The 12,427-nt window shown below is 43.4% G+C and overlaps 1 protein-coding gene across 1 annotated transcript in view; it reads right to left on the reverse strand.

The window, feature by feature from the left end:
• RGS22 (regulator of G protein signaling 22) overlaps positions 1–12,427 on the reverse strand; it is a 78,687-nt gene that overhangs the window by 60,720 nt on the left and 5,540 nt on the right. Inside the window, exons 3-5 of the mRNA XM_082235479.1 lie at positions 9,354–9,416; positions 6,222–6,446; positions 2,816–2,901 (exon numbers count right to left, since the gene is read on the reverse strand). Coding sequence (XP_082091605.1) covers positions 2,816–2,901; positions 6,222–6,446; positions 9,354–9,416 — 374 coding nt within the window. The remainder of the gene's footprint in view (positions 1–2,815; positions 2,902–6,221; positions 6,447–9,353; positions 9,417–12,427) is intronic.

The raw sequence follows: 12,427 nt of genomic DNA on the forward strand, positions 1-12,427 counted from the left end.
TCTCCTTGTACTTACTGTATTGTAAAACAAATATATGTATTTTCTGAATCACTTCCATTTCCTCTATAGTTTTCTTGACGCCCCGGGCTACAGACTGTGTTTTTGTAAACTACCCTGGAAGCTCTGCTGAAGGGCAGTATAGAAATATTTTTAAACAACTAAACAAACAGTGGCTAGATTCCGCCCCCCGCCCCCGAGAAAATAGTAGGTTAGAGGCATTGCTGCCCTTGGTACGTGCACACAATTGCTGATCATCTGCCTTGTAGGTTCTATATTCATATTACTGCCTGTTTTAAATCAAAGCCAAAGCTAATTTAGGCTTTGTGTATGAAAACACTCTGAGTTCATTTATGTGTCGCTCCCAATACCTTAATGGAGAAGGAGGTCTGGAGAAGGAGGAGTTGGTGGTGGGGCTCCTTCACCAGTACTTTCTGTCTCTTGGAAAAATGTCCTTGCCATCTCCCTACCAGAGTTAATCAGGGCTCCTTCCACACTGGGCATTTCCCATAGAATAGCTACATTTTGTTTGCTCTTTTCTCTTTTCAAAAGAGCATCTGCATGTCATGAACAAAACACCCCTCTACTTCCATATTTTCCCTCCCGCCCCACGACAGCTCAGAAAATCCAGCTTTTTAATACAGTGGAGCAGTTCTGCAAGTTCCTCAACATAACTATTGAGTAGGTTCTGGGGCTGATTTTGGCCTGTACAGATATTCCTCTACCCATTTCCTTCCCTATAGTCCATCACTCTTCCCTAGGAAACAACTTGGGTCGCTTCCAGAAGACCTGTTTGTTCAGCATTCAGACTGATTTGTTTGCAGTGTTTGAAAGGAAGTTATATTACATTCAATGTTTATTGAGCATTCATTTCCTTTGTTTGCGGGGAGGTATATGACATATCATCAAGCAATTGATATTCCAACTTTGCAGTACATTTTCCTGCTATTTTCCTTACCACAATCGGTGTTGGTGGGAAATGGGTTTGCTGCAAAAGAGTGACAAATCTAATTGTGCAATCTGAATTTGCAGGTATGCAATTGAAAACCACCCACAAAATAGCAGCAGTCTGGAATCAGTCCCTATCACTTTAATCCAACCCTTTCTTTTTTATCCATTTCTTCTTCTCCCTCTACCGACCACCACCACCACCACAATGAAACTGGGGGAATCATGATCATGGGTCAGAGTATTTAATGTCTCCCCAGTGTGGTAATAATTATTATTATTTATTATTATTATCATTAGTAGTAGTAGTAGTATTAATTTATACCTCACCCATCTGGCTGAGTTTCCCCAGCCACTCTGGGCGGCTCCCAATCGAGTGTTAAAAACAACACAGCATTAAATAACCCCACCCCACCCCCCCACACATTTGAAGGTGGAGAAAGGAGTGCCCACCTGGTTGCAGAAAGTTATCTGGATTTCTAAAGTCTAGGATCAGAGTTGCTATTCCTCTTGCAGCTTAAAGCAGAATGGCAATGATCGGGTGCTGCTAAACCATGCAAACCTTGAATCACCCCGGGATTAAGACTAAACAGGGTTAGCACTTAATTAAGCTTTGAAACCTGGGTTTGAATTTGGTTTCAAATTAAGAGCAACCTCTGCCCACAATGGTTAAATTTGGTGCAGACGTAACAATTAAACACCAGTAAACCATACAAAGAGGATCTGCCACAAAATGAGGGAGGCTGAGGGAGGAAGCCCATGACCCAATGGTACACTCCTGCTTCTCTTAACCATGGTTAAGGAAGCTGCCTTATAGTAATTCAGAATACTGATCCACCTAGCTCAGTCCTATCAACATTGACTGATCGCAGTTCTGCAGGGTTTCAGACAGGCGTCTTCTCCAGTCTTCCTTGGAGATACCAGAGTCTGAAGCTGGGACCTTCTGCATGATAGAACACATGCTCTACTGCTGAGCTACAGCACCCTCCCTCCCTGGATTATGTCTACACCTCTTAGATCAGGGACAGGGAAACCTGTGGCCTGCCATAAATTGCTGGATTTCAGAGTATGCTTCTAAATGCCCATTGCTGGAAACCACAGGAGGGGAGGATGCTGCTGTGTTCATATCCTTCTTGCATAGGCACCTGGGTGTCCACTGTGAGAACAGGGTGCTGGTCCAGATGGTCCTTTGCCTTGATGCAGCAGCATCTTCTCACATTCTTAACATTCATCAGCCCCAGACAACATCAGTGAAGATGGAAGCTGCAACCAAATAACATCTGGAGGACCACAGGCTCCCCATCCCTGACTCAGATGCAGTTGCAATTTGTGTTTTAAAGAAAGGCACAGAGATATACAGAGCAGATCAGGCAAAATGAGCCACAATGGGAATGCTGTGGGAGAGATCTATTGATTAAACACATGCATACCAGTCAAGTTCGGTAATGATTAAATGTGGAACATCGTGTACAGGCGATAAATTAGGACTGCCTGTAAAAATTACAGAATGAGAGGCCATAAAAATAGCATCAGTTTCATTATTCACAGAAATCATTAAACTTATATTGTTGTTGTTTAGTCGTTTAGTCGTGTCCGACTCTTCGTGATCCCATGGACCAGAGCACGCCAGGCACTCCTATCCTCCACTGCCTCCCGCAGTTTGGTCAGACTCGTGTTTGTAGCTTCGAGAACGCTGTCCAACCATCTTGTCCTCTGTTGTTCCCTTCTTCTTGTGCCCTCAATCTTTCCCAACATCAGGGTCTTTAAACTTATATAAGCTAGGCCAAAAGTATCTGAGAATTATTATCATATTTGTTCAAGAGAAATGTACAGCTTTAAAAACCTGCGTTCCAATTAGAAGTTGCAGTACCTGTATTCAAAGTAACAGTCGCTCTCTAAAAACGATGGGAATCTTTCCTTCTTAATCCACGCAATAGCCTGCTCTCGGTCCAGACACTAACACACATACACACATACACATAAAAACCTTTGTAAATTATCTTTCACTTCGGGTATTATATGCCATGTAGTCAATAAACAGATTTGCTTACAGATTAAGGAAGCAATCCTAATTCCAGCAGTCTGGCAGGACTTTATGAAACAGTGAGGCCATGGTGGAAGAGGGGGCAAGTCATAATTTGGCAGCAGCGGAGACAGCTTGAGATCCAAAGATATAATTTGAAAATCCCTGGATTTCAGAGGAATCCATATCCCACATTGTGATGGTCTGAGGAGATTAGAATGGGGAGAAGTGGACCTCTGCTACACCCTCAGTGGCGTAGCGTGGGGAGTGCAGGGGGGGGGCCGGCCGCACCGGGCGCAACATCTGGGGGTTAGGGTTAGGGGGCGCAAATCCACGGGTTAGGGGGCGCAAATTACTTGCCTTGCCCCGGGTGCTGACAACCCACGCTACGCCACTGTCTACCCTGCTAGCCACACCTGCCCCCCCCCCACTGGCACAATGCTCCCTCTCTTTCCCCTGCCAAAAGTTCTGAAACAGCAGTCTAATTGAATGCATCTTCTGTTTGACAGCTGTCCAGTCCAAGACTGATTTAAGAATAAAGAAAAATTTAAAAAGGAGAGCGGGAGCTTTAAAGTTGCCCATTGACAGTTAGCAACACCAGGACAGCAGACTGAGCAGCAACAATTCTTCCCCATCAGAGTGAGATAGAGCACATTCCTTTTTGAATTACAGTAATCATTTCTAAATTTGCATCTCTATATATAAATCACCACATTCAAATTGGTGGAGTATTTTGTCCTCTTTTTTGTGATGTTTCAGTTAATCATGCATGCCTTATTTGAAATGCAGGGTGAGCTGAATACATGTTAGAGCAGGGACATCTTCTGGCTGGTGGACCAGATCCTTATCTTCCCAACTCTGGCAGGCCAAATATGACAGGTTCTTGGACCCACCTACCTGTCAGTCATCTATGCAGACATAGGCAAACTCGGCCCTCCAGATATTTTGGGACTACAACACCCATCATCCCTAGCTAACAGGACCAGTGGTCAGGGATGATGGGAGTTGTAGTCCCAAAACATCTGGAGGGCCAAGTTTGCCTATGCCTGATCTAATGTCACCATGATACCAGATGATACTTCACTTTGAAGCCCTGGTTGTCAAGACTTCAAAGCACAGCACAGGGCTGTTCGAAAGCCCTTTTGGAAACAGCTCCATGCTGCTTTTTGAATCTCTGAAAGCCAGACTTTTAAATAGCAATGAAGGGATATTTGCAAAAGGGCTTTCAAACAGCCCCACACTGATTATGAAACAGTACCCAGCAGGACTGAAGTCTCAATTCATCAGCTGATGAATGAAGACCATGAATCTGCTCTCTGCAAGACTTTGAGCAGGATTTCATTCCCACTCTTCAGCTGAGCTTTTATTTATTTATTTTTATTTAATGAAGTATTCCTAATTTGCACTTTCATAAAAGTATAACAATACGGCATATAGCTTACAATATATATAATGAAACCAGTAAAAGCTTAACTAAAAACATCAACAAAACATCAGTGAATATGGGTTAGTTAAAAATAAAAAAGGCCTGTTTAAACAATAGAGTTTTCAGAAGATATCTAAAATAAGGCAGGGCTGATTCCTGAACTTCTACTGACAGGGAGATCCACAGGGCAGCAGGGTCTGTCACATTAAAGGCTCCATCCATAGTAAAGGCCAACAAAACCTTGGTGGGTGTGGGGGAACCACCAGACGTGCCCCATCAGAGCATCACAGTGATCAAGGTGGAGCATAAGGAATCAGACAGTGTTTAAGGTGCTTTGGTAGGTTGTCTAGGACTTTGTAAGTAAACACAAACACCACAAGCACTTTTACATGTTCATTAATAGTCACTGCATCGGCCTGAAATTCCTTCTTTGTGTCTATTCTAAGTGGCAAGGAATTGTTCCCAAAGGAAATAGTGAAATCCAAGAAGCCCTGCTACTTGGCAACCTTCATTTGGTTCTATAGGGTTGTGTGGGAAGCATGCTCCCTGGTGCCCCTGAACATCTGCAGAGAAGAGGGGGAAGCCTCACTCTAAACAACATCCCAGAATAATGAATGCTGATGTTGGCCATGGATCACATAATACTTTTTGCAGAGGCAAAGGATGGCCGTTCTTCTCCTGTTAGAATATGCCTCCTATGGTTTACTGATAATGGTTTCTGGAAAGACTGAAGACCGCTTCTTTATTTTGGCCAATTTATCTGGATGTAAGAAAATAAATTTGTAATTATTTATGTTCAGCTGAAACAAATTCCAGCCTTTTGTCTGCAGTGTTCCTGAGAAAAGATGATATGCCAAAGTCAGATTTATCATGCTAAGGGAAAACAAACGTCCAAAGTTATGTTCTAAATTTAATAATACGGCAATACTATGCATGTTTATGTGTTCACTGGGGTCTATTCCTTTGTAAGTGTATTTGGCATTGCACTAAAAGTATTTTGCTGTTGTTGTTGTTAAGCAGATTATAAGGGCAGCCATCCTATTGAAGAAATCTTACGCCCTTATCACGCAGCAAATGTATATGAAAGCTTGAAAGGAGGGGGTGAGATTGTGTCCACCAGTGCCAATTTTCATTTCCATGCATTCCTCCACTGGTGTGTGCAAAGCTTAATACATAAAACTGTAAACATAATACAGTCAGGAAAAGGCAGGCTCTATGATCATGCCGGGGGCAGCCCTTGGTAATATGGCACCCTGTGCAAGGCCAAAATTTGATGCCCCAGCCCTGCCTTCCTAAAGCCATCAATTGGCTAAACACGGGACCCCACCAATTGGATAAAGATTTTGGAATTGTTAATATATAGCACATCATATTGGGTTAGGTAAGGTAAAGGTAAAGGTACCCCTGCCCGAACGGGCCAGTCTTGACAGACTCTGGGGTTTGTGCGCCCATCTCACTCAAGAGGCCGGGGGCCAGCGCTGTCCGGAGACACTTCCAGGTCATGTGGCCAGCGTGACAAAGCTGCATCTGGCGAGCCAGCGCAGTACACGGAACGCCGTTTACCTTCCCGCTGGTAAGCGGTACCTATTTATCTACTTGCACCCGGGGGTGCTTTCGAACTGCTAGGTTGGCAGGCGCTGGGACCGAGCAACGGGAGCGCACCCCACCGCGGGGATTCGAACCGCCGATCTTTCAATCGGCAAGCCCTAGGCGCTGAGGCTTTTACCCACAGCGCCACCCGCATCCCCTCGTCACATCATATTGGGTTAATACCTCTTAAATGCATAAGAACAATAATAAAAATAACAGTACCAATCATCAACTTACCATTGTTGAATAATTCGGGTCAAAATTTAACACTGGTGGGGGAGGGGGAACAGGTCTGAGGTCTGGAATTTCTTGCTTTGCTGGCCTTATGACATCGTAAATGGGATTCCGGGGTTTCTTTTCACGCAACATCTTTTTCAGCTGGTTTTCCAGACGCTGGGGGGCATCGGTAGCAACTTCAAAAACGCCAAAGTCAGGATTAAACTTAATTGGCTCTGCAAAGGTCTACAACAACAAAACATAAAGACTAAAATATAATAATTATCACAGCACTGATAGGTACAGCTGTGTATTGGTGGATGTTCCTGAAGCTGGAGGTCCAGCTGGTTGCAAGTTCTCTGGAGTTCAGTGGGACTTACATTTGAGTAGGCTTGTATAGGATCGGACTTTCTTTCTATTCCTTTCAACCCATGTGATGTAATAATTTGCATTCTGGATGGGTTTCTCGTTGAATTTTTGTTGATGGCATTAGGTTTTGCTTTAGAACATTCTGAGATTGTGACCTTTCACCAGGGATATGGAATCTGTGGGCCTCCAGATGTTGCTGGACACCCCCAGTTCCCAAAATCCCTGACCCTTCACCATGATGGCTGGTGCTGAGGGGAGCTGGAGCCTGGCTACACCTGGAGACCCACAGATTCCACATCCCCCTGCCTTTCACCTTCTAAACTTACTAGGAAGATATTCCATGCACTGTCAACATAGAAACCTTACTGGTTATGGGCATCTGATGGCTGGTGGCTCTGCCTCCTCCACCTCCTGGTTCTGCCACCAGTAGGAGGCTGCTTCAAGCCTCCTTCCCCTCCCTTCTTGTTTATGTTATTTTGACATTTCTTAACTTTGGGTCAGCAGGGACCTAATTATACAGTCTTTGCAACGTAAGAATTTAAAGTTTCCTGCAGTTATTTAAAGAGGAGGGAAACACAAATAATAACAATAAAGGATTAACTTCTAATTCCAAATCATTGAACCCTTGCTAGTTTATATGAGCATGCAGATGAAGCACGTAAATTCCATAATCTGGAGCTATTTGAATAGACACTAGATAATTTTAGTTGTACAATATTTACATAGAAAACTAACCAAGGATAACATTAATTAATCACTTGTATCTATTTTTAATTCAGTCCCTAGCTGTAGAGCCCAAGGGCCCATTTTCCAACATGCATTCCAATTAGCTAAATTGAAAACATCTGGTTCCTTTAATGTAGTAAAAAAGATGCCAATAACAATGTTTTAAATATAAATCGTATTGTCATTTTGGATGCTTCAACACCAATCATTTACACGATATATACAGGAATGGAATGAAACAACCAATTGCCTTCGCCAGTATGATTAGCACCAAAGTACTAAGTTAATCAAAGGCACATTCTCGAATTCAACAACTGACTTCACTCTTCTGAACTGGGCCTCACACATGCAAAAGGGTTCAGTGGTATTGGAGGAGACGACTCACATTTTGCATCCCAAACCATTGCACAAGCACGGCTGATCATATGAGTAGAACAGTGCTGGTCACTTGGTTGACAGTTGGGGGAACTAAATCCATCTCTGCCCCCTGGTGTATGGCTTACTGTGACTACATGAATATGCTGGCTCCCAAAGAGGAGCTTATATTCACTTTCCTCCTGCCCGGGCTTTTAGTGTGGGATGCCAGCTAAGCCAAGGTTTGGCTCACTGTATCATCTACACATGGGATCATGGTTAAGGTCTCCCTTAATCGTGACCAGTAAACATATGAGGAACCTTGGGTACAGACTGTGGTTAAGGAAGAGAGACCTCAACCATAATCCCAGGTTTAGACAACACACTAAGGCAAACCTTGGCTTAGCTGACATGCCCCAATGAACCAAAAACCAAGGGAGGAGCAAAAGGGCTGTGATCTCCTTCCCAGTTAAGCCACCTGGCTAAACAAACCCTGTTTTAGCATTATGCTCAAGCCACGCTTATGAATAAACTTACTAAAAAGATCTATATGTATACCTGAAGGAGCATCTCCACCCCCATCGTTCAGCCTGGACACTGAGATCCAGCGCCAAGGGCCTTCTGGCGGTTCCCTCATTGCGAGAATTGAGGTTACAGGGAACCAGACAGAGGGCCTTCTCGGTAGTGGCGCCATCCCTGTGGAATGCCCTCCCTTCAGATGTGAAGGAAATAAGCAGCTATCTTATCTTTAAAAGAAATCTGAAGGCAGCCCTGTTTAGGGGAGTTTTTAATATTTAATGTTGTGTTGTTTTTAACACTTGATTGGAAGCCGCCCAGAGTGGGTGGGGAAACTCAGCCAGATGGGCGGGGTATAAATTATTATTCTTATTCTTATTTACATTCTGATGTAATTTCTATGCAAGAAGTGCCATTATTCTGCCCCTTAGACCATCCAACGACCACCATACGACTGAAATCCCCCATTATACAAAAACCACAATGTAATGGTTAATTTTGTCAGATGAACACTTCTAGCATCTATGTAGGCTAGCAACAATTCTTTCTCCTTAAGCACATGCTTCCTGGGGTAGATGACATTCAGCCCAATGCTATTCTTTAATTTAACCTCTTGCCTACATAGTAATGCTTACACCTGGGCCCTGTTTCTAGGCAACGGCTGCATAAGCACAACAAAGATAAAAGGCCAAATTGTAATGGTGTTTTAACAGGGGCGTCACATTCTTCCCGAGTAACTCGTGTGATGAGCTGCAGGAGAGTCAAACTGGAAATATAAAAATGTTCACATTAACCACATTAATGTTGACAAGAGAAAACTCTCCTGAGAAAATCAAATTATGATGAGGTCAGGGTTTCTCAACAGCCACTTTCCATTTTGTTGCTTTGACATGCATTGTAGCATTGTTCTCTCGACCCCGAAACCCACTGGGGTTTCCCGCATGAGATAATTCTTACAAAGTCAACATTCTCTCTGCGATATTTTCATGGGCAACCAACTATGTGTGCTCACACTTCGGAAATGCAGTTTAAAATCTGCTGTGACCTGGAGGCAAGCGGGAGGGGCTATTCCACTTCACCTAGTCCACTTCAAGAATACAGACGTCACCCTATTACCCTATATTATCTCATAAACCACTTAATATTCACAGTAAGTGTTTAAGGAAAAGTTTATATCAACATACTTACGGGGAGATTCAAGAATTCATTAAAGAAGTCTACAAGCATATCATCGGTTGCTAAATAATCCTCCTGCAAGAGCCAAAAAGAACAAAACTATGTGATGTGATGTGATGTGATGAAGAAAGAGCAGTTTACATCTAACAGGAGTAGGGATGTTGGAGAATTAAAAGGTAGCAGAAATTGCTGCAGCATGCATGTTCTTCTGTGGTCAGGAATGGAAATCAGTTAAATATGATTTGCATTTGTTCACATTGCTGTTTCAAGTCTGCAAACTACATGTGGTTAATTATTTTTATAAAACTGCTTTTACATTTCCTTTACACTGAATAATAACAATAACAATAATTTATTTTTGTACCCCGCCCATCTCACTGGGTTGGCCCAGTCCCACTCAGCATCTTCCAACAAAATATAAAAGAGCACAACAAAACATCAAATATTAAAAGCTTCTGGAAACCCGGCTGCTTTCAGATGTCTATGAAACAAATGTACCGTAAGTTATATAATTTACATTCAACAGTTGGCAGCAAAACTAATAATGTAAAATTTGGTTCAACAGAAACAGTGCCGATTGTGGTGAATGTAGGTTGGAGTGGAAATTGCTGACTTCTTACAAGGGTTGGCAATTTCCATACTGTGAGTTTGCTATTTGTGAATTGTTTTCAACTCTCTTTACAGGTACACAGGAGGCTGCCACACCAGGTGAGACTGTTTATCCATTCAGTAAACCATACTAGAATAGGATAAATTATCTGGCCTAATATAAGGCCAGCAGCTGCTTACTGGGCATTTACTACAGAACATTTACTATTACCTTGTTCACTCACATTTTATGAAAGATTATCCTCTCATGGTTTCTTTTTTATTATTTAATTATTTTATGATTTTCAATTCTATACATTTCAATAATTTTATAGTCATTTTAACATTTCAAAACTTGACTTCCTTCCCCCTCTTTCTGTGGTTCCTTAAATTTATTTTTAATATTTACTGCATATTCAAATTAGGTTAATTTGCTCATTTATTCATCTACTTTAAATATATATTCATAAAACTGCAGGTTATTAGAATAATCCTGCTAAAGTTCTTAACTGTTCACAGATCTTTTTGTAAATATTCAATAAACAAGTTCCATTCCTTTATAAAAAGTTTGTTATCTTGAGTTCTTATTTTCCCGGTAAGTTTTGCCATTTCTGCATATTCCATAAGCTTTTGCATCCATTCTTCTTTCGCTGTGACTTCTCCTTTCCATTTGTGGCCTCTCCCCTCATGGTTTCCATCTTCTCTTTCCATTTTTAACTCAATGTGGTAGCTGTGCAATTCCCTCACACGGCTGTTGCATAGATTGCTCTAGCCGTTTTCATTCTCTGTGGTCTGCCTCTCCTCTCTAGGAATCACCTTCATCACTTTAGCTCTTAGCTCTTCAAATAGAATTACCCTGATACCTTCCTCCTCTGCCCCTCTGAAGTAGGGGGCAATTGTAATGGGAATGTAGTGAGGGAGACGGGTGTATTTAAATATCCTTTTCCCACACGCAATGGTCTCAATGAAAATCATGCCTGCCTCAAACATTTGGGGTTGAGGAAATGGGGGGGGGGAGATACCCACTTGGTGACTATTAGAAGTGTGACAGAACAGTTCCTATTCCAGCTAAAAGAAGAAAAGCTGGAAACGGCTAGAACATTAGGTTAGGGTTCCTTGGGAGGGGGGCAGCAGCAGCCCCTATCCCTTTTGAGCCCCTCAGCTGTTCCTCTCTCTTAGCACCATCTTGTCCTCTGCCTCAGGCAGCAAAATGCCTTGGACTGGCTAGCCCTAATGATATTTATTATTTGTACCCCACCCATCTGGCTGGGTTTCCCCAGCCACCCTGGGCGGCTTCCAACAAAGATTAAAAATACCGTATTTTTCACCCTATAGGGTGCACTGGCCCATAGGGTGCACCTCGTGTGTGTTTTTTTTTGGGGGGGGGATTTAAAAAAATTATTTCCCCCCACAGCCGCGTGGCTGGGGCTGGGGAAGCCCGAGCTTCCCCCGACCCCAGCCCCGAGAACAGGCTGCTATCCGCAAGCCTTGTAAGCCCGGCGGCAACTCCCGCCGGGCTCGCATGGCTTGCGGACCTCTGCGCAAAGCACGGGGCACGCTCCAGAGCGACAGCGAGAGAGGTCGGTGCGCACCGACGCCTCTCACTCTCCAGGCTTCAGCGAAAGCCTGCATTCGCCCCATAGGACGCACACACAGTTCCCCTTCATTTTTGGAGGGGGAAAAGTGTGTCCTATAGGGCGAAAAATACGGTACATTAAAATGTCACACATTAAAAACTTCCCTAAACAGGGCTGCCTTCAGATGTCTTCTAAATGTCAGGTAGCTGTTTATCTCTTTGACATCTGATGGGAGGGCATTCCACAGGGCGGGCACCACTACTGAGAAGGCCCTCTGCCTGGTTCCCTGTAACCTCACTTCTCGCAGGGAGGGAACCGCCAGAAGGCCCTCGGAGCTGGACCTCAGTGTCCGGGCAGAATGATGGGGGTGGAGACGCTCCTTCAGGTATACTGGGCTGAGGCTGTTTAGGGCTTTAAAGGTCAGCACCAACACTTTGAATTGTGCTCAGAAACGTACTGGGAGCCAGTGTAGGTCTTTCAGGAATGATGTTATATGATTGAGTGCTCCTAAACTGTCCACATCTGGAAGTACTCGAAGTCTCTAGCACAGGTCTGTCCTTGCTCCTTGCTCCCTTGATCCTTATAACAAAAGGAATCAGGGCTCTCCATTCAAAGCATGTGTTCTACCACCCAACCAACAGTCTTTCTCCCAATGACTAGAATTAAGGCATGTTTCTCCGGACAATTCTTTCAGAGAAATGACCCACCTCCAACTGAAAATAGCTACCTTTAAAATAAAAGACATTGGAATTCTTATCAGAAGGCAACTATATTCATCTTCCTATTTCAATTTCTCATACCTACCTAAAAACATCTGGACCACAATGGTGCCAGATGCTGGGATTTAGAAGTTTGCACAGGGAGTTCCCAAACTAGAAATCTTAAGATTGAAGATAGGGCCTACCATGGTCAAAGGCAGAT

The sequence above is a fragment of the Podarcis vaucheri genome (assembly GCF_965113315.1).
Source record: "Podarcis vaucheri genome assembly, chromosome: 8".
Lineage (NCBI taxonomy): Eukaryota > Metazoa > Chordata > Lepidosauria > Squamata > Lacertidae > Podarcis > Podarcis vaucheri.